We start from the raw sequence: 21,845 nt of genomic DNA on the forward strand, positions 1-21,845 counted from the left end.
TGTCTCTTACCAACCCGGAGAACGCGTATGGTTGTGGACTCCCATTCGACAACGGGGCCGGTCGGTAAAGTTGTTACACCGCCATTTTGGTCCCTATAGAGTTCTCCGTCGTCTCAGCGAAGTGAGCTACGAAGTTCTTGACGAGGACATGGCTCGTCAATCCCGCCGTTCACAACAGCCTCACGTCGTCCATGTTTCGAGAACGAAACCGTTTTACCAACGCTGACTATTCGTCGAACTCCCTTGAGTAGACTTACAGTAATTGTGTACATCCCCTTGCGTACTGCTTATCGTATGTGTTTTCTTTTCATCTGATAATTATGTTGTGACATCGGTACGATATCCTTTGGGAAGGGGGGTAATGCCACTAGTACAAGTTCTGCAAGTATTATTTCCACAGATGCTTGCAGGCTTGTTTGTGCCGCTGTTCAAAAGAGGACGAAGATGCACTTGCAGAGTAAACGATAAAGTCGTATTGCCGTTGATCGAATAAGTTTGACGTCCTTATGTGCTATTATCTATAGGTTGCAGTCACGGTGCAACGTGACAATATATATATATATATATATATATATATATATATATATATATATATATATATATATATATATATATATATATATATATATATATATAACATTGTCCTCTTTTCTAGAATGTTCATTTGTGGCGCCACGTAGCAATATATATATCCCGGCCCCGGCTGACGAATGAAATAGGCTTGACCCCCCCCCCCCTCACGAAAAAGTTGGTATGCCACTGCTCCTAAACAACATTATATATATATATATATATATATATATATATATATATGAGGATATATATATATATATATGAGGATTTGAGAATAACGACGACAATGACGGAAGTGTGGGGCAAGGCGCGTGGGAGTTTGAGCCAACTGTGCGCGTGAGGTCAGCCAATCAGCTGATGACTTGTGGTGGCCCATAGAGGTGGCGTGCCACGATTGGCCCACGTATACACTCTAAAAAGTAAAGGAGGAAAAGGGGGGTCGAGGTTACTCCTTTAGAGGAGTAACTGACTTGCCACACCCATTGCACCATTTCGGGAGTAACTGCGACGGGAGGAACCGTTACTCCCCAATTTCAGTTGCTCTTTCAGAGAGTAAATGACTGGAGCAACTGATGCTCTGTCACTACTCCCATGGGAGCAATGGTTACTCTTGCTCAATACTCCTCAAAGGTGTAACGGATAGTCTTATTTGATACTCCCACAGGAGTGACGGTTACTCTTTCCCAATACTCCTGAAAGGAGGAACAGATAGTCTTCTTTAATACTCTCAGGGGAGCAACAGTTCTCTTTGCAATTACACCGCATGAGAGCATCCATTGCTCCCTTCCTAAACTCCTCAAGGAGGAACGGATGCTCTTGGTCAATGCTCCTATGGGAGTGACACTCTTTGCAATGGAGGAACAGATAGTCCTTTTCAATACTCCCAGGGGAGTGATGGTTACTCTTTAGAAGGAGCAATGGATACTCTCTGTCAATGCTCCTATGGGAGTGACGCTTAGTCCTTCCGTATGCCCCTGATGGAGTAACAGATAGTCTTTATCAATACTCCCCGGGGAGCGATGGTTATTCTTTACAAGGAGTAATATGCTCTGTGAATACTCTCACAGGAGTAACACTTGCTCTCTCTGAGTGCTCTTAATTGGAGCAATTGTTACTCTTTCCCATTAGTCCCGCAGGGAAGAATGGATATTCCACGCCAATGAGAGCGATGGTTACTCTTTCACAACGTTCCTCATCAGAGTCGCATGCAGTTGCTCATGATCGATGTCTCTCAATGTAGTTCATTACTTGTGCGAGTGCTCTTTAAGAAACCAGCCGTCAAGCTCTCCCAGCGGCAAATGAAAAAAAGTTTTCAAGAACATGATTTTCATTAGGTTGCGCCATGTCTGGCACAGAGGCTCCAGGAGAGATAAGAAATCCACATCTATTCGTTCAAAAAACTTTATTCATTAATGGCTCAGGGTGGTCAGTGTTACGCTGACTAGTGGTGTTGGCCGTAGGCCACTCTTCACTTTAAGAGCGCGGGATAGAACGTCAAACGTTCGTTGAGCTTTTTTATCAAAAACTATATTGGTAGCCCAGTATAGTGCCATCTGGGTGGAAATTGCTGCCAAGAGGCTCTTCTCTGCAATTTCGATGTCCTCCAGCCTCACAGCAAATGCATCAGATGTCAACACATTTCCCATGAATGTGACTGTGGGCACGTAGTGCGTCTTTGTGGGGTCCTACAAAAATAAAAAAGCACACTTCAACAAAAAACTTGTTGCTTCATTATTACAACAGCTCCTTTATGTAGGAACAGATAAAACGTAATGTTTTACGGCACACTGACAAATAAATGAAACTGAAATTAATTTGCAAAGCATGCTTCCAAACTAGAAGGAACATTCTTAATAATTCATAAAGCATTCGCACTAAGGCTACAGGCTTATCCACAGTTTAGTGACTGGTCTTGTTTACACACAACCCAATAATTCGTTCTGAAAAAAAAAAAAGAAAAAGGTGTGATTCCACGTAAGATTGAACAAACCATGGCTGGTCGACCTCTTAAATTTTTTTCAGAATTTTATATTGTTGTTTGATCAGTGGAAAGAAGAGATCCGCAATTGGTTTTGCTGTAAAAAAAATTGTTCGAAGCACAGTAAATTAATAATGACGGAGAGGTGGGGTGCCACGCTTACTTGCTCTGCTGCTTTTTTCGAATTTGGCAATCAGTTACGCAAAATATAACAAAGCTACATGACTCCAATTTGTTTGGCTATATATAGGGGTACTGGCACATACAATCATATTTAGATTGTCTTTTAGAACTGCATTATCGAACTGCATTAGAACTCCATTTAGAACTGCATTATCGATGAAAATGTTATTGTAAGAGATTCCATTGAAGGCATAAAAAAATTGAGCAGGCATGGCATGCTAGCATGACAACAGAAACAACCCACAAGTAAACTGAGTGCGATAAGACCATGCAGTTTCTGGCCTAGGTGCCCTTAATTTGCAAAAACCTTGCACAAAAAACACTTTAGAACTATGTGAGCTAACACATGGCAGTGAATTGAAAAAAAAGATTGACTATATATATCAAGAACTACAAAATTATGCCTAAAAAGGAATATGCCATCAACAAAGCTAATAGTAAAGAAAAAAAGAGTTCATTATTGGCTGCCTACCCTGGAGTCTGCACAAGCGTATGTAAACCTATAAGGGGAGCCTATTTATGAAAAAAAATTAATCAAAATTAAAAATGGGCAGAAGTGCATAAAGCATGCATTCTCAAATCATGACAGGGAATCAGCCACTGTTCCTCAAATGAAAAGTATGCAAACCTCTACGTACCACCAGATCAACAAGTAATCTGGGCTTAGAGCCTAACAGGGAAACTTAATAAAAATTAGAGAAATACTGAACAAAAATTGGAAAACTGACTAAAATTCGTGATTATAATCAGAAGATGTGACTGTTCTGATAAACAGTTGATTTCCCATATTTTTGAACAGTTGCCTGTATTTTTCATGAATTGTCAACCCGTGGCGTCTGTGTGCGAGTGGAAACCATGCCATCACATTCGCCGAGAAACATGCAGGGCGCACGAGTTCCTGTCCTCTTCTCTCACTCTTTCCCAAAAGCACTGATGCTTTGCCTAGCTACTTGGCCTCGGCGGGGAGAACTGTTTGCAACCGCTGCTGTTCATACCGGTTCTAGGAACCGCAGGGGGAGATGAGCGAGTAGAGGGCCCGCATTGTTAGTGTGCCCATCTCGGGTGGGTATGACGTCACGAAACATCACCTCCTGTAGTGAACGGCGTGGCTGCTGGATGCGGTAGTAGTTTGTTAAAAACGCATTAAATTCATTATTTCCCTGTAGTTTCTGCCTGGAATGAAGGTTGTCCCGATCACTTTGAGGACCCCACTTCCAATTTGATTGAATATCTTGGTGGCCAAAAATTTGTTCAGTATCCCTTTAAGGACCATGTACCATACCATGAAACAGGAAATGGTTGGTAAAACATTAAGCTATTAGAAAACACCAGATTGGGTGAGACAGTCGGGTACTGCAGGTTGAAAGAAATAAACTTGGTGCGGCCATACAAAGAGTAAAACAAACAACTGGGGGCAAGAGAAGCAGAATGAATGCAAAAAAAAAAAGAGGAAAAGCCGAGAAGGCAGGGAATCACCTAGAGCGACAGAATTAGGGAGCTCACAGGGATGAAACTGAATCGGCTTGCTCAAGAAAGGGTAAATTGGAGATAATTTTAGAGCGGTCTTCATTCTGCAGAAGACACAAAAATAGGCTGGGGATGACGACGGTGGCACAGATGCCGTGCTTACATAGCATTACACAGGTTCTAAGATCTATGCTTATGGTGACACGAATAAAAACCATATCATGGCTCGCGATACACAACATCACATCACTGAATGCATCCTTAAGCCAGTTCGGGCTGCATAAAAAATCAACGTGCCCACTCTGGTCAGCTTGGAGTGCCAGTTCATGGCATTTCAAACAGTGGAGATACCGATTCATTGAATCCTATAAAAACAATGCAAAGAGTGGCTGACAGTGATGTAGCCTCCGAGCGGGCTACATTATGGCGGGCTTCTACTGTACTGGGTAACCTATGCATAAATGGTACGTGAAAGTCGTCTTGGACATGGCTGGTTGAAAGGCTTTTCAACAATTCACTTGCAAAAGATATAGCAAACATTTATCACAGATGGCAACTTCACAACTGCAGTTCACAGGGAAAGTAATATACAAACTATGAATTATACTCACAAATTTGCAGATGAAAGCATCCATTCTTTCCTTCACCATTGCCGGAAGGACACAAATAGCAGCAGTGAGCATCACCTCTGAAAAAACCGTGAGTTGCACTGTTTCAAAAAGTACTTAAATGCAAAAGCTACAAGCTGGATTCAAACTGCCATTTTAGCAACTCACTAGAAACATAGAGGCTGTAATGGTGTACATGACTGACTATCTTTTATGGGGTAGTCATGGTAACTACACTCAAACTTAGGAAGTATGCAGGGTCACCCAGCCAAGCGAAATTCACAGTCACGTGCACCACAGACCAGCTGGATACCTAATGTGAAGTGAGAAGGAGTAGACGTGCTTACTTACATCTACATTACTACACAACTAGTTTGTGTATTGCTATGGTGTTTAAGCAGCAGAACCTAATTCCCATTGGGGATAGCACTGCAAGACATAATATAACAAAATTTTTATCGTACCTTTAGAAGATGCAGTTTACATCTTCGTGCTTTCAGATGTGAAAAAAATTTTGGCACGAATTTTAATCCTTGCCATTGCCAAATGTAGAATGCACAGAAATAAATTGAAAACTCAAGAAAAGTATTGGAAAACACAGTGGCACCCATCTTGCCTGCTACGACCCCTTTAAAAAGACTAAAGAAATCACTTTGAACTGTATGTAAGAATGTTAAATTACCTTTTTTTATTAGTGGAGGTAGGCATTTTGTGAAATGGGAGTATTGAATTCATTCATGCAAAAATCCCATTGCAGTTTAGAAATTTTCAAAAACCGACCTCTAGTAATATTTGAGAAGAAATGAAATTCACCCACATTCAGCCGCGATACTAAAACACGGAAGAGCGTCACTGCCCTACTTCGTCAAGAATAAGTGAGCATCATTATATCGACCACCAACCAACTTCGTTGTGTGGGCGTGCAGGCTGTGCTTGCAATTAAACGCACATGGCACACAACAAATACAGAACTTTGCCTCTTCTGTAATCTTTGTTTCCAACATTCTGGTCTTTTGCTTGTGCTCATCTGTGCTTCAGTTTTGGTTCCATCATTGAACAAAACTTATTTTCTTAAATTTTATTTTATTGGTTTGAGCACAGAATGAACTGTATTTCAACCTAGCTTTAGCTGAGAAGTTCAAGCAGTGGTGAATGTATTGCACAAATAGAGGCAGTTTAAGATCTTCAGCAGCTGAGATATTTAAGCAATTTTTATTGCTTCTGTACATGAGCTCTTGAAATAAATTTATCTCTGTAATAGCTACCTGTAATCACGTCGTTGGCACTTAATGCCAGTTTCTAGGAGTGTGACATTGCATTTTCAAAACAAGTGCATATAGTGATAGACTAATCGAACGCATGCTCTGAGTCAACCAATGTAGAACTGTGCAAACAAATCTTGCCTAATACATTCAATTTTACAGCACCCAATTTGCTTGACGTAAAATCGGAAGAATGGCGCTACTGGAAGCTAGATACAAAGAAAGGTGGTAATGTTAGCGTAGAAATGTTTGAAATTACCCTCGGATGCATCTTCAGAGGCATCGACAAGAACAGCATCGAGGTCTTCCAGAAACTTTTGCATGTGACGTTTCTGTCTGGCTATTTTTACTATTTTTCCTGAAGCAGGCCCCAAGAATTCTTCCAGTTTCTCCATTATGGGCACTTTGGTAAGCAACCTGAATTCCAGCTGCACCTATAAAATTTTCATAAGGCATTTTAATGACGGTAAACCCTATAGACTTACTTGCATCTGCGGTACAACATTGCACAAGGTCACAGCACTGCAAAACGTGTAGTCAGGTTCACGATTACAGTAATATGAATAAAAATGCTGAAGATGATGTTAATCAGTTTTATGGGCTCTTGCAATGTGGCAAGACGGTTACTGTTACAAAAACAAAAATGGACAACCACACATTTGTAGCACCAAGCTACAAAAAAACTTTCATGGATTCCTCAACATTTCCATGGACAGAACAAAGCTTTCATCCTAAAAGATACACGAGGATTTCGGTTGAGCTTCGTGCTACAAATGCATAATATCTTTCCCTTTTAAGGAGTTGCAGAAGTGCTCAGATACGTGTGCAGTTAAAAAATATTAGGAAATGAGACTGTGCACCAGGTTATGAAAAAGGCTTTGAAGCATCATTTTCATACCTTGCAACAGTTTTCTGAAATGGGACATACTTTCTAAGTTTTGGATTTGCAGTGCCATCCACAGCACCATGGTGCTATGGATGTGAGATAAACTGCTAGCGAATGCATTTGAGCTGAGTATATTTATGGTTCCTTGGAACATACCAGACATTTGTTATTAGTGTGCTCAACTAACCTTGTTACTGTCTAAATTTTCTTTCTTTCTGCCGGTCTTCTTAATACCAGCTTTTTGTTAATTTTTCAAAAAGGCAAACAAAGCCACTTTCAAATACAGTTGAACCCCTTTATAAGAAATTTGTACTGAGGAGCAACTCTTGTCTTTTTATGCGGTGTTTCTTATAAGCATGGGTATCACTTATGCATTTTCTTATCAACACCTATTTCAATGTAGACACACTGCTGTCTCTTATACCAATTTCTATTTTAAATCAGTGTCTTTTATAAAAAGGTTCGACCTACTCCTACCAAGCACAAAAGGGCAATTTTGAAATAAAATGCGGAGGTTACTATCTGCCAGTTTCACAAGTAAAGTACATAGCAGGACATAATCTTCGTAAGTCCTGCCAAGGAATTCGATGCATTGAAGCAGCAAGTGACGAAATAAGCTGTTTAGCAAACAGATTACTCATTCCTGCCGCTTGGTCAATATAGCTATTGAAAATCTAGATGTTAGTAGCTTGTCGCTATGATGTAATATGAGTGACTATAGCCAAAAGTGCAGAGACAAAGGGATGTACATCAGTGACGCACCACCAGTTGTGTCATAAAACAAGTATACTATAAAATTTTAATATAAGCAAGGACAACTGCAGACTTACTGCAAAACCTTCAAAAATACTTTATGCTGCTCTGTACAGCAAGCCAAATTAACATAAATTATCAAAGCATGCACCTTGCCAATTTTGGCACACATTCGCTTTCCCCTGAATGGGTGTGCTGCATGCACTTTAGTTGTTCTTTTACAGCCTCAAAATGAATCACATAATGCCAATAAAATAGCATAAATTTACCATGTTTCTGTGGATGATGCCACTCTAACCTTCCACAGTTTAATTTGAATTTCCATTTGTCAACTAGATTGTGGCTGAGTGTGGCAATGCATGTACTAGAGAATAGCTTTAAGATGAGCTGGCACAGGAGCCATTTTTTTAGACAACTGCTTTCAAAGTCACTATTGCAGGGCATTCGGCCATCTCCTACAAACCACAATGACACAAAACAATGCCAACAGTGATATGTTGTAGCTACCAAACATTGGCAAATAAGGCGACAATCTCGCAAAGGTATCGTGAAGTAGTGATCACTTTGGCTGCCGTAGCACTAGACTTTCTACGGTATTACACCAGGCACTCGAACAACTGACTGATTGTCATGAGTAAATGCACCAGGCAATGTTGCAAGTTTTATTTGACCCTTTTACTGTCACTAATGTACCAGTAAGTTCATCTTGCATTCACAAATTAGTGCTGAAGCACTAAATTGGCCTATTTGGCATAATCCTAGTGATTCCACGATTTCTTGAATCAATATACAAGACTATCAACAAAAGCACATAGATACTTCTTAGCATGGTTTCCATTATGTTGCCATGGCATGATGAACGTTATTTATAATTTTCCCCCGACATATATTTGACGTTTACTTGAGTTTCCCTCAACATATGTTTGAACACATAACCATAGGCCTGCACATGGAAAGCGGGTCACAGGGGCCAGCCTAGCTCACCTAGTCACCTAAGGGAAGGGGGAGCAAAAAATCTTCCCCATACGTAGACTTAGTAGGGTTGAGGGCCACTGCAACGAACCTTTGGCCCCCTTTATGGGGAACCCTGTAAACGCCTATGCATTCACGTTTCAGTCAACAAAAATGTTATTAGTAAATGACAAATGTGGATTCTGGAACGTGACAACTAAAATAACTATATTTGCTGGAAATGCAAATTACCCCAAACTAAAACGCGACAGGCGACTGAAAAATTCTCCAAACAAATCGGCAGAAAAAGAAGCCCGAATCCTCCTGTTATAAGCAGAACTGGCAACTCTAGATTACAAATCCAAGAGTTGCTCTGCTATCTGCCAAAGGTTTGCAGTTGTTGCTTCGTCTTTTATATTCTCTTTGTGCGACTTCTATATTGCGTCAAGTTCAGAGGCACTCTCCATTGCTTCTTTGATGAACTGAAATATTACTCAAACACTGCTTTCACTCGCTTCATGCTATCAGTAGTAGAAAGGATGTTGTATCCCCTTTCTGCCCCATCTTGACGTCACAACAAGCGATTTCTGTGTTTCGAGCTTCCCTGATATTCCCTAAACAAGCAGACTCTCGGGTTGTGTGTTGGACAGAACCACGCAACAGTAAAAGCAATAAGTGTAAGCAATGAAATAAACCATACAGCTCAGCAATGCTAAATTATTTTCATTTTTCCTGTTTTTTCACATCTTAGGTGTACTTTTTACACTTTAATCAAAAATGTACATTAGGGTTTTACTGCATTCTTGTTCAAGCCATTGTACATATGCATCATGTTAGCATAAAGTGAACAATTCAAACAGTCAGTAAATAACATTTCAATAGTTTATATCAAATAAACTGCAGAATAAAAATTTTGAAAAGCTTGATGAACTAATAAAATACTTAGAACAACTGTACAACAAATAATTGCAAAACAAACATCTCAAGAATGGATGGATGTGGCCGAAACAGCAGAGCATGCTATTTCCCTGGGCACTTTTTAGCCACTTTCGATTCATGAATGCACACTGAAAAACTTACGATGGAGCCGATTAAAAGAGCAGGGTACTTCTTAATGATGTCATCAACAGATGGGCTGTCTTGGGACACCCACTCCCTTCTGCTTGGCAAAGTTCTGCTCATACAGTCCTCAATATAGGCCATGTCGGGCCTGGCCTTTGCAACTTCTTTCGTCATTGCCAAAACGTGACCAGCAATGGTCTCGGCATCTTCTGCGTCAGCCAAGACAGCTGCCTGAAAGCACAGATAAATTTTGTTGGCCAGATGGCAAAGACAAACCTGATGTCTGCAGGGCTGTGCAAAATTTGAAATACGTACACTAGGCCTCTCAGTGCGCCGAGGAGCAGTGCACTCGTCCTCTGTAGGCTTCTTCTTCCGCGGAATTCTTTCTGTGTTCTCCTTTGTTAATGCCTTCATTTTCTTCCTTTCATATTTGGCTTTAAATCTTAGAGCTTCTCGCCATGAATCCTGTAAAGCACGAGAGAGTTACTAAATATGTTATTTAAATAGGTAACTGCAATCATGTGATCATGGATCGCCTCACACACAAAAGTATGACTGGCAACAAGTACAAGGAATGAGTGCCACTGCAGCAGCTGTCATCACAGTTTGGTTGAGTGAGATCACATAATAAAAGTATTTCGGAAAGTTGTTATTGATTCATCCCTTTTCTTTTGAAAATAAACATTGCTCTAATCAATAACTTATAACAGAAAATATGAAAAAAGAAATTTACCTCCCCGGCACTTCTGTTCTGCTTTTGTTTTTATTTTTTCTGACCCCACAAGGGTACTTATTGAGCTTAAAGGGAAACTACACTGAATGTTCTGCTTGTAACTTCATTACTGCAGTTTAAGTGATTAATAATGAGAATAGATGGTGATGATGCCAAGAAAAGTATAGATGATGGTATTAAAAGTAATTGTAATGTAAATGTGACAAAAGAAAAGTGGACGAAAAGATACCTTGCCACTGGCAGGTACCGGCCCAAAGGCCTTTGAATAATGCGTCCGATGCTCTACCACTGAGCCACAGTGGTGGTCATCCCCCCATCCACCTTATGGGTATACTATATGTGTATTTAAACGTGGGAGGGTCAGTCAGTGTTGCCCATTGCCACTACAATGAGTGTGGAACACTCTTCGATCCGTGCCGGTGGCAAGTTATTTTTTCGTTCACTTTTATTAACATTTACATTACAGTTACTTCTGATAGCATTCCCTATACTTTCCTTGGCGTTGTTGTCTGTTAGTTCTTGGAATAATCTGTTTACAAAAAAAATGAGCCCTTAAGTTTACACTTCTTTCCTTCATTTCTGCAGTTTGTAGCTTTGTGTCTGGACATCCCAAAATTGAATCATTAATGCTCAAATGCATTGTATAAATAATGCTAGCATCACTGAATTAGAACAATTTTATGTCAGTTCAAAATGCTCCCCTAAATACCAACAAGCAACCAGTGTCCGAGAAAGAGAGAGTGCGAGATAATGTGCATTTAAGCCATGGTGTTGTTCTCAGTTATAAAAACTGGGCCCCATGTGTGATAAACAATGAAACGATGCCAGTGCTAAATATGTGCCCCCTTCCCCCCAGAAAAATAAAAAGAGCAATCCTGGCCGAAGCAACAACTACCACATTGAGAGCAGCGTGACAAGACAGCGTGGGGAGGTGACAAAAAATAGTCCTTGCCAGATTTCAGTTGGTGTATTGTGCACGCGGGCACTGCATGACATCTTGTGATGTTGACAATACTCGCTTTTCTTTCGAAACATCACATGGAGCTCTGTCTCTGTCATATTAGTGGTGATGTTGCGAGTTGATGCAAACTCAGATGCGCACTCTTGCTTACTTTGAAATTAAATTAAAATATTTTAACGGCAACATTTCTCGCTAATAATCACTAAGAAGTGCTCACGCATGCAGGACTATCGCACACATGCACCTGAGTTTCAAAATTTGGTCTCGGGGGTATTTTAGGCGCATAATTATAACTTCCAACACTATGTCTGCTCTGAAATCGGATTCTAGTGCACAAAATATTTTCAAATAGCTTATGCCAGAACATGATTATTGTGTTAGAGCATATTTAAGGGGAGACGTGGCAATGGGAATCGTAATTTGGTCAAAATGTTCAGTTTTTCAATTATTCTTTTCTGCAATCCTGAGACCATGTGTCACATCATAGTGTGATTTTAGACCCAAATAAGCAGTAAAAGTTGAGAAACAAGCATTTCACTAGTGGGATGTCGTCAAAAAAAGCTATGTGAAAATTGGGCATAGCAAGATGCAAATTTGAAGCTCTCCCTTGGCACAGTGCCACCATATTGGCATCATAAAGAGGACAAATTGGAGCTCTAGATAGCCACAAAGATGCATTTCTCCAATGAAAAATAAAGCCAGTTTCCTTCAGAGTTCCATTCTATCAACTTCTAGCTCCAAAATCTTTGGGCTCCATTTTCTCAGCTTTCAATTTTTTGAGCAGTTGCTGTCAGTCATCCCTATGCCATTTCACAACAAATTAAGCTATAGCCATTCCGTTTTTTGCACTTAGATTCTCAAACATGGGTGAGTGCGGTAAAGCTGTCCATATTTGTGTACACATCATACGGACTTTTCTAATTGGCTTTTTATAAAAGTTGTTGGTAAGACAATATGTCTGGGACATTAAAAAAATTTGTGTGCTTATTTAAATATTAAAAATAAACCAATAGCATTATGGCACAAAATGAAGCCTTGTGAATATCCTTATGCAAAAATTTTGACAAGCTTATGTCTAATTAGCTAATTAATATTGGGATGACAATGAGAGTCTATCAAGTGTTGTAACTCAAGAGGTACATTAGATAGCTCAAAACCGATTCCAGTTATGATATCAGCACAACAAATGACATCTGCATGCCGAATTTCATCCCTTTGGCCTCATAAATAAAGATAATTTTCATTGCCACGTCCCTTAAAAGGGCTGTGACAACAATTTTGAAGTGCAGTTATTTTTTTTTTTGCAATAGCTTTCTGGTGGCCAATTATTCATACCACAGTCCATTGATTGCTGCAGTTCACAACACATAAGTAGTGTGCTTATTGTCAGCTAGTTGCACCTTCAGTTTGAAAGAGCTAAGAGAACGACAAGCCGCCGGATGCAACTAACACCATCTAGCATGTGAAATGGCACACACATAGGTCGGCAAAGATGAAGAGCTCACATACGCTCACTCATGAAATATATTTTGCCCTTGGGACTCGCTCGGACTCAGAGACACCAAAACTCAGACTAGCGCTGTTTATCAGTCTCAGTGAGCCAGTGAGTCCATTTGCATGCAATTGACTTCCTTGAACTTTGTGTCAATGCTGTTTACCACTAATATCTCGTGTGCTCTGTGCCTTACTTGACACCTTTCGATCTCGTTCCTTGAAATATGAAATATTAGCGATCGCAACTCGGTGAGAATATTTTTATTGAAAGAGATGACTCACGTGAAATATTTTTATCGAAAATTTCTAGGAATCCCCACTGCCTGTTGACTTTTCGATAGCTCACACCTCTGATCAATAAATATTGAGCTGGCGTGCAAATGCTGGTGCTTTGAAGTACTATGTGCGAGTATAGGCCTTATGCAAAATCGCTGCCATCTGTCCGCCGTTGTGTGCATAGCAGCTATGTTAGAGGCTCCACATGGCGCAGTACACACAGGCTCACGTGTGTTTACGTAGACGTATCGACGAGAGGCGTGTATTGGCCCATAATCGCAATGGCAACGTATTGCTGCGTCTCTTGCAGCACACATAGAGGAACTCTGAGTGCTGAAGAGAAAAAGGTAAGCCGTAAACTTTGCCCCTTGTTTTTTTTTTTTTTTTCCCCAAGCTGATGGTTTTTTTAGCATGAGCTCCGGCTACTGCTCTCGAAAATACGTGTTTGCATTCTCCTTTCTATGCAAGTAAGACGAGCCATAGCATTTGCATTCGTGTTCCCGAAAATTGTTGCGTGCCAAGGTAAGGCAGTTTTTGTAATGTTCTCGCTAGCAACCATTTACCAAGTGACGGAGAAGCTTATGTTACACGCTGAAGTCACCTTTATGCAATTAACTTCATCACAGCTAATTGCGTGTGCCTATATTTCGTTGATGTGTTTTGTTTATTATGTTTGGGTAACGGCACATGCTCAATTAGAAGCAAGTGCATGCCATCGGTTAGTGGGATGACTTGCGCATGACTGCGTACATTTTTCAAGCATGCGATGTGCTCAGCACATGCAATGAAACGTAGGCACACACAATTAGCTGTGATAAAGTTCGTTGCATGAAGGTGGCTTCTGCATAAGTGTATGAGTCGCCTTAACTTGGTAAACAGCTGCTAGCGGAAACATTGCAAAAACTGCCTTGCTTTGGCATGCAACAATTTATGGGAACACGAATACAAATGCTATTGCACGTCTTACTTGCATAGAAAGGAGAATGCAAACACGTATTTTCGAGAGCAGTAGCCGGAGCTCATGCTAAAAAAACCATCAGCTTGGGGAAAAAAAAAAAAAAAACAAGGGGCAAAGTTTACGGCTTACCTTTTTCTCTTCAGCACTCAGAGTTCCTCTATGTGTGCTGCAAGAGACGCAGCAATACGTTGCCATTGCGATTATGGGCCAATACACGCCTCATGTCGATATGCCTTACATATACATACGTCTATGTAAACAAACCTTCTTTCAAATTTTTTTGGGACATGTGCTAAATGTGCATATATTTACAGCAACCAAAGGAATAAAGCCAGTTGATAGTTTGCGCTCTTTCCGTTTACGCTTTTTTACTTCCTGTGTTTGTTCGATTGTATGTGCAACATTACAAACCACAGACATGCACCAACTCGCCCAGCAAGAAGTTGTTCTTAGTACTGGGATGTTCCTTTTTTCTTTCTGCACTTCACCACTAAATGAAAAGCAGCCACTGTGGTGCGGTGAGCACAGTTTGAATATGTTCTACTTTTTAGTGCTCACTGAAAAACACAGTGCATACACACTAAGCCCTTGTGGTGCCACAGGCACACATATGGGCTGTTGCACCCCATCACCCATAAGCAAGCACAAATTATTGTTTTAGCATATTGCGGGACTTTTTTCCCTATAGCAGGTGTTCTCTCTTCTGTGAAGACATGAACGGCACCATATCAGGAGATCAAAAACGAAGCACTGATGCAAGATAGCTGCTATAGAGCACCTTCATTTAGCGACCAAAAGAGGAAAACTAAGCTGTTCCATGCACCTCAACTTTTTTGTTGAAGGGACACCACCTTTTAAAGATTAAGATGGAAGAAAAACAAGACAAAGCTCACAACACCTAAGCGAAATCACCACAGCCATGTTGTTTGGCATGTTGGCGTTCCTTACACTGCTCCTCATTACTCACTAAACCGAATGACACTGCTTGGTTGTTCCCTTTGTAAACGGAATGACCTGCAGGCTCACAACACATGTTCAACATCACCTGCTGCACCACGACTCAGCTAACTAGAAAAAAAGAATGGTGCAGCACATGCACTTTACATGCTGTCTTGCAGCGCACAAGCATTTTTGGACTGCGAACAATGCTCTTAGTGATAATGCATCGTCACATATGAAGCTCTCCCTTAGTTTCATGGAGGTATTTAATGACCGAAAACGTAGTGGATTCTGACTTCTTGGTAGACTCACTTGATGGTGTGAAGGCAGTGCAGCTTTCTAACATTACCTTTCCTCACATCATGAATACGTATTCATGTAATAAAGTGTCGTTGCTATTTTTTAATTTTTACTTTTTTAATGAAAATGCAATGATTCCAATCAGAAGCAAAGTTAAGCCTGCAGATTTATCATCACACAGGGACCTTGAGGGCGAGCAGCATTTCACTATTGAATGTTGCATCGGCTAATCATGTGTAACTGCCTGTCCCAATTTAGAATAATGGCTTATAGAACAGGAGGAGCCATGTTCAATTCTGAAATTCTTGCAGAAGCTATCTTTTTATTGTCAATGACTGATTTCGCTTCACTGTTGGTCCTTAAAAGCAGGCATTTATTAGACAAGCTTTTCAGTGCAATCAATTCTGCAATAATATGTGAACTCACATAGCCAGTCCCCGCTACATCAGCCAAGTTAGGAAATCTGGTGATCAAAGCCCGTGCTGCCTCTGTGTACAATTTCCCAGGGTACCTAGCAGGAAAAAATATTTACAAAAGCAAGAATGTAAGTTACTCACTAGCAGACCAAAGCTTTATCGAGAGATCGATAAAGAAGAGTATGAGGGCAAGAGCCCCTTTGATATGCAAAGAATAAAAATCGCAACAGTTACAATTGCAATGGCATTGCATTTCTAGAAAATAGGTTGCCTTTAGCCAAGTTTCTTTGTGGGTAATAACTGCAGAAAGTATGGCTAGAACAAAACATCAGAAAGGCATTTTTGGATAAGTAATTGATTGATATCTGACGTTTAACGTCCCAAAATCACCATATGATTATGAGATACGCTGTAGTAAAGGGTTCCCGAAATTTCGACCACCTGGGGTTCTTAACGTGCACCGAAATCTGAGTACACGAGCCTCCTGCATTTTCGCTTCCATCGAAAATGCAGCCGCCGCAGCCGGAATTCCATCCTGCGACCTGCGGGTCAGCAGCCGAGTACCTTAGCCACTAGACCACCATGGCGGGGCATTTTCAGATAAGTAGAAATCCAGTGTATGTACAGTTGACTCCCGATAATTCGAAGTCGCTTAATTGGAATTTTCGGTTAATTAGAAGTCAAGAGGTGTTCCCGTCAGTTTTGTATGCAACACCATAGAAAAAAATGCTCAATAATTCGAAGTTGAAAGCCCACAAGATTGGTTAAATAGAAGTTATTTTTTAATCTAGAGCCTCGAGGCAACCGTTAGTTTCAATAAAATGCGCAATTTTTCAAGTGCCAGAACAACTACCGCACTGCTGTCGTCACCATCGTAGCTGTCCGCAGCGCACTGTTGTGGACATCGTCGTTGTGCGCAGGGCCACAGTGCATGAAGCGGCAAGATTGTTCAGTCAGCACCGGCGTGTCGAACGTCGAGCTATCCCTTTCACTGTCAGTCTTGTTCTCTCGTCTCTGCTTGTGTTTCGTTGACTGTGTCAGCTGCGCGTCGCAAGTTATTTCCTCGTGTTCGGCTGGCCACGACGTTGAATAATGGCAAAACGCGGCTCGTACCGAACACTTGATCTGGCGATGAAAGAAGTCCTGAAAGAAGTAGAGCAGGGAGGCCTTGCCAAGCAAGACATTGCACGGAAGTACGGCATTAAGCCTAACATGCTCTCGAATTTTATAAAAAACAAGCAATCAATAATGGATGCTTTTGCAAATTACAAGTTTAAAATGTCACGGAAGCGAATGCGCACCGGCGCCTACCCGGATTTGGAGAAGGCGCTGCTGATTTGGATCAGAGAGGCACGCAACAACAAACTTCCTCTCAGTGGTGAGGTCATTCCAGCGAAAGCCTCATCTCTTGCGTTAATGTTGGACATCAACGACTTCGCTGCATCGGACGGATGACTGACGCGCTTCAAACAGCGCCATGACCCGATTTTCAAGAGCGTGTGTGGAGAGAAGGCGTCAGTCGACCAGGAAACATTTGCAGCATGGAAAGCAGAGAATCTTCGCGGGTACCTTGAGGAGTATCAGCCGGAAGACATCTTTATCGCAGACGAGACTGTGCTTTTTTATCGGTTGCTACCAGACAAGACTGACGTTTAAAGACGACGACTGTGCTGGCGATAAACGTAGTAAGGAAAGGGTGTCTGTTATGATTGCCGCAAACATGACTGGCACTGAACGATGTCGCCTTCTTGTGATCGGGAAGGCCGCTAAGCCTAGGTGCTTTAAAGGCGTCAGGACCCTTCCTGTCGACTATGCTTCTAACAGAAAGACGTGGATGACGTCCGACATTTTCAGGGACTGGATAAGGAAACTGGATCGGAAGTTCGCATCATCGAACTGCAAGGTGTTGTTCCTTGTCGACCAATGCAGTGCCCACATGGACGTACCAGCCTTGAGTGCCATCCATCTTGCGTACTTGCCCGCAAACATGACATCTGTGTTGCAGCCCATGGACCAGGGCATAATCAAAAATGTGAATGTCCTGTACAGGAAGCATCTCATCGAGCGCATGATTCTGTGCATGGATAAGTCCTCGCAATACGAGGCGAGTTTAATTAGTGTCATCCACATGCTAGCGCGAGCGTGGGGCTGCGTGAAGAATGAGACCATCGCCAACTGCTTCAGGGCCTGTGGTTTCGTGGCAAATTCTTCGGGAGAGGCTTCTTGTCCGCCGGTGGAAATGCGAAGCGAGCTTGACGACAGCATTGTTGACGCCGCTCTCGGTGACAGCAGCTTTGACGTCGTCCTCGGTGACCCCTGCTTTGAAGATTATGTCGCCGTGGACAGCACAGTCAAAACGTGCGGTGCACTGACGGACAGCGAGATTGTGCAGATTGTTCGGCCCCACGAAAGCGTTCATCAAAGCGACGACGAAGATGACATTGAAAGCAAGCCACAACCGAAGGCTGCCGATGTAGCTGCGGGCCTCGCTCTCGCGCAGCGGTTTTTCACTTGGGAGAACAACGCTAAAGAAGCACTTGGGCACATCTACGCCTTCCAAAACCTGCTTTCCACTGCTAGATTCGGCAAACAGAAGCAGACGAAGATGACCGACTACTTTTCGTAAAGAACTGCCGGCTTTGAACCTAATAAAGATGCCATGTTTTTGTGATTTCTGCCTAATTGGAAGTTCGTTTAATTCGAAGTTTTTTGCGGTTCTCGGGAACTTCGTATTAACAAGAGTCGACTGTACCAACAATGCAACAGGCATTGAAAGGCATCATAGAAGCATCTATATTGTTCGTATACCTGTTGTTGGGTCTTATACAAAGTTTTCAAGAGTCATCACAGTTTTCTGTGCTGGCTACCACAAGCAGGCTGAAACCATGATCTTTTAGCTCATTAAAGAATGTCAGTACAGATATGGAGGGGGCACTGGCACTACTTTGATGCCACTGTTTTCTACTCCTTGCATTTGAGCGAGACTTTATGCAGCATTCCAACCAGCTGGTACCTTGAAGATAGTGACCACAATGATGTAAACAAAAACAATATATATTTAATCACGGGAGGAAACAAGTGGGCATTGTGACTACTCCATGGTTTGTCACCAAGGGGTCATGCTTCATTGAAGCTTCCTTCAGCTGCACAGATGGCACTATGACATGTCAGATATTTTTTCTAGCATTTGAGTGCTTTTTCTGCAATTTTTTTTGTTTATTCACCATGGATGTCCCCCCCCCCTTTTTTTTTAACCCACGAGAGCGGGTAAAAGATGAATGTGAAGAAAAGTTTCAAAGCACTTTCAAACAGGATATTGCACAGTATCTACGTAAATATTACTCACATGTCGTATAAGTACAAGTCATGGTGAAGCCACTGTAGTACTCGAGAGCGACCTACGAAGTACTGCCCTGGCTGGTGGCATTTTACCATCCAGGCAATGTGTGGTGGTACATCTGGGAGGCAGTATGCACCGGTCCGTGCTGGCTGTGACGGCTGTGCAGACTCTTCCAGAACATCTGCTATCCTGTAATAGCAACACAGAAACTGCATTTTGTCAAGCTGTTATGAAAAACCACCTCACCCTTTTTTTGTTACAACTACCAAGCTAAGAGGCTTATCCAATTGAGAGGTCTGTTTTAAATGAAAACTTTAGCCACCGTTTTTCTCAAAGCAGTGTGCAACAAGCAGCTTGTAAGTGTATTGCTAAAGATGCAAAACTACTCACCGGACTTGGCTGGTCAGTCGGACTTTTATTCTCGATTTATTTTCGATCACGTCCACTTCTGTAATGTCGACAAAAACGTCGAAGTCTTCGTCGAAACGCTGGAAAAATAAGAATGCCAGAACTCAGAAGGGCACTACATAACACACGGATAAAAAATTTGGAAGTGTCATGGTTGCAATGTTGGCCAACAAAGACCTGCTGTTGCCACAAGCATTCGTGCTATTTACATGTCCCGAATTCCCGCCACAGCAAGTGAAAAGCGCAACATTTAACTGTATTTAATAAACACACTAAATAAATTTGACTACTGCCAGCGTCGGCTACACATACACGTGCAGCCTCGCTAGATGCCGAACACTACTGGAATCGACACCTAGCGCGATCTCGAAGTAGGATTCCCTACTCAACAAAAATACCTTCCACGTTTTCTACGATTAAAGAAGTGAGGGGTAAATTCGGTGCAGCAATGATTGTCATCGAGGCTTAAATTGGGCGAAATTTAGCAATAACATGTAACTTAGCGCTGTCGGGTTTTTCTATAGAATGGACGAAGCAAAAAGATGCAACACAAAGCTACAGTAATCGATGACAAACGCTGTGGCAACCACTGCAGCACGACGACTGTAGAAATATATAGAAAGGAAGGACTCACCGTCAAGCCTATGGCAGAGGCGTCAACTTCTGAGAACATGTCCAACCCTTTCAAGTGTTCAATTAAATCCCGCCCCGTCCACGGCTCGTCGAAAGCGACGGCGACATTTCTGTCGCCGTATGTAACGAGGCACTTCGATTGCATGGGGCGACAGCGGCGCAAGACAAAGAATCGTTTTTAAGCCAGCCGCGGCACATGCACTCGCTCAAAAATTCATGGCCCCGCTACGCACGTGCCTCCTCGTTGCAGTTGATGTTGATGGCGCAGCGGCGGCCGATGGATGGATGGATTGATATGGCTGTACCCTTTAGATCGGGCGGTGGCTGACGCCACCTAGCCGGAATACTTAGTGAACCACAAACTAGAGTTATCTTTTTTTTTTCCTTTAAATAGTGAAGTTAAGGTCTGGTACTTTACAGTGACAGCGACGTCACACGGCCATAATTTTTTTAAAGTATGTTTTAGTTTAAAAATAAACAGACAGTTTCTTATTCCAACCGTTCCAACCATAATGCTGTCTAAGGTGCCTTGAAGTGTTACTATTTGACAACCGTGCTATTTGACCAACCTTCTCGTAACGCGTTTTGCTATGGCGCCTGCACACATTGAATTTGGCATGATCATGGGCACGCTGTACCACAGTATTAAATACAAATCAGAAGCCGTAGCAGTAGTGCTAATACGACTGCTGATTGAATTATGGTCCCTGGCAGTATATTCTAGGGGCCACAATTCACTAATAGATCTACTGATTTTTTGAAATTTCCGCCGATTCAGTGTACTGCTGTTCGGTCTTTTTTTTTTACAAAAATGAAAAGAACTTCCACTTTTTTTACTAAGTATTAATTAAGACATTAATGTGTTACTACCAGTCAAACAAGAAATTTCTTTCATGGTAAAATTCTCAAGCTAAGCGCTACTTTTGATTGACGAGTCATACACCTTCATACAGTAATTATTACAGGAAGCTGCTCTATGTTATGAGCAAATATCGGGAAGTAATGAGACAGCGATATGAACGCACACCACACCCAAAATCCACGGAACCACAAACAACAAATCTGGCTCTCGGGCAAGTATCGTCTCTGGAATAAAAGAAATGCGTGCCACTAACCCCATCGAGTAGCATGTTGTATGAGCCAATTTCTCCTCGGCGACAAAGCAAGGCACGCTCTATCACTGTAGTGATTTGAGCAGTCTGGTCTTGCTGATCGAGATATTTATCTTATCGCTGCCTAGCTCCTTGTCCTCTCTGAAAGCTTCAGCTAGCCGCTGGCTCTGAAGCCTAAAATATTGCACCTGAGTCCACAGAGAGATCAGGAACTTCAGCTAGGAAGACCTATATGCTTTCTAACTGGTTATTAAAGCTGTTATTTGCAAAGATACAGGACGACATTATCCAATGGACGCTATTTGCTATGGCCTGTGATTTTGACCTTGCGCACATGACACATATATGACTTCCACCACATCACAGATTTAACATGCAGCAGTCAGTGCTAAGCCGAATAAACATAACACGAGGATCAACACAAGTGCTTTTAGTGTGTTGTTTGGTGTAGCCGCATCTGAAACTGAACTGCGCATGTGGTGCATTATTCTTCTTCACATTATTCGGCACACTATTCTTCTTCACGACACCTGTCTTCCAATTTCGTTCACG

At 41.8% G+C, this 21,845-nt stretch overlaps 1 protein-coding gene across 2 annotated transcripts; it reads right to left on the minus strand.

The window, feature by feature from the left end:
- Nucleotides 1–1,960: 1,960 nt before the first annotated feature.
- Nucleotides 1,961–20,935, minus strand: LOC119184013 (uncharacterized). 2 transcript variants are annotated; one of them, XM_075879122.1, is made up of 9 exons: nucleotides 20,183–20,932; nucleotides 19,531–19,628; nucleotides 19,147–19,329; nucleotides 15,811–15,895; nucleotides 10,039–10,188; nucleotides 9,742–9,954; nucleotides 6,331–6,505; nucleotides 4,813–4,889; nucleotides 1,961–2,258 (listed from the first exon to the last, which is right to left on the minus strand). In XM_075879122.1, the coding sequence occupies exons 1-9, from the start codon at nucleotides 20,324–20,326 to the stop codon at nucleotides 1,983–1,985; spliced, it is 1,401 nt and encodes a 466-aa protein (XP_075735237.1). In that variant the 5' UTR covers nucleotides 20,327–20,932; the 3' UTR covers nucleotides 1,961–1,982. The 2 variants fall into 2 exon arrangements, with proteins under 2 accessions (XP_075735237.1, XP_075735236.1); XM_075879121.1 differs by having other exon boundaries at nucleotides 9,742–10,188; nucleotides 20,183–20,935.
- Between the last annotated feature and the right edge of the window lie 910 nt (nucleotides 20,936–21,845).

The sequence above is a fragment of the Rhipicephalus microplus genome, chromosome X (assembly GCF_043290135.1).
Source record: "Rhipicephalus microplus isolate Deutch F79 chromosome X, USDA_Rmic, whole genome shotgun sequence".
NCBI classification, from domain to species: domain Eukaryota; kingdom Metazoa; phylum Arthropoda; class Arachnida; order Ixodida; family Ixodidae; genus Rhipicephalus; species Rhipicephalus microplus.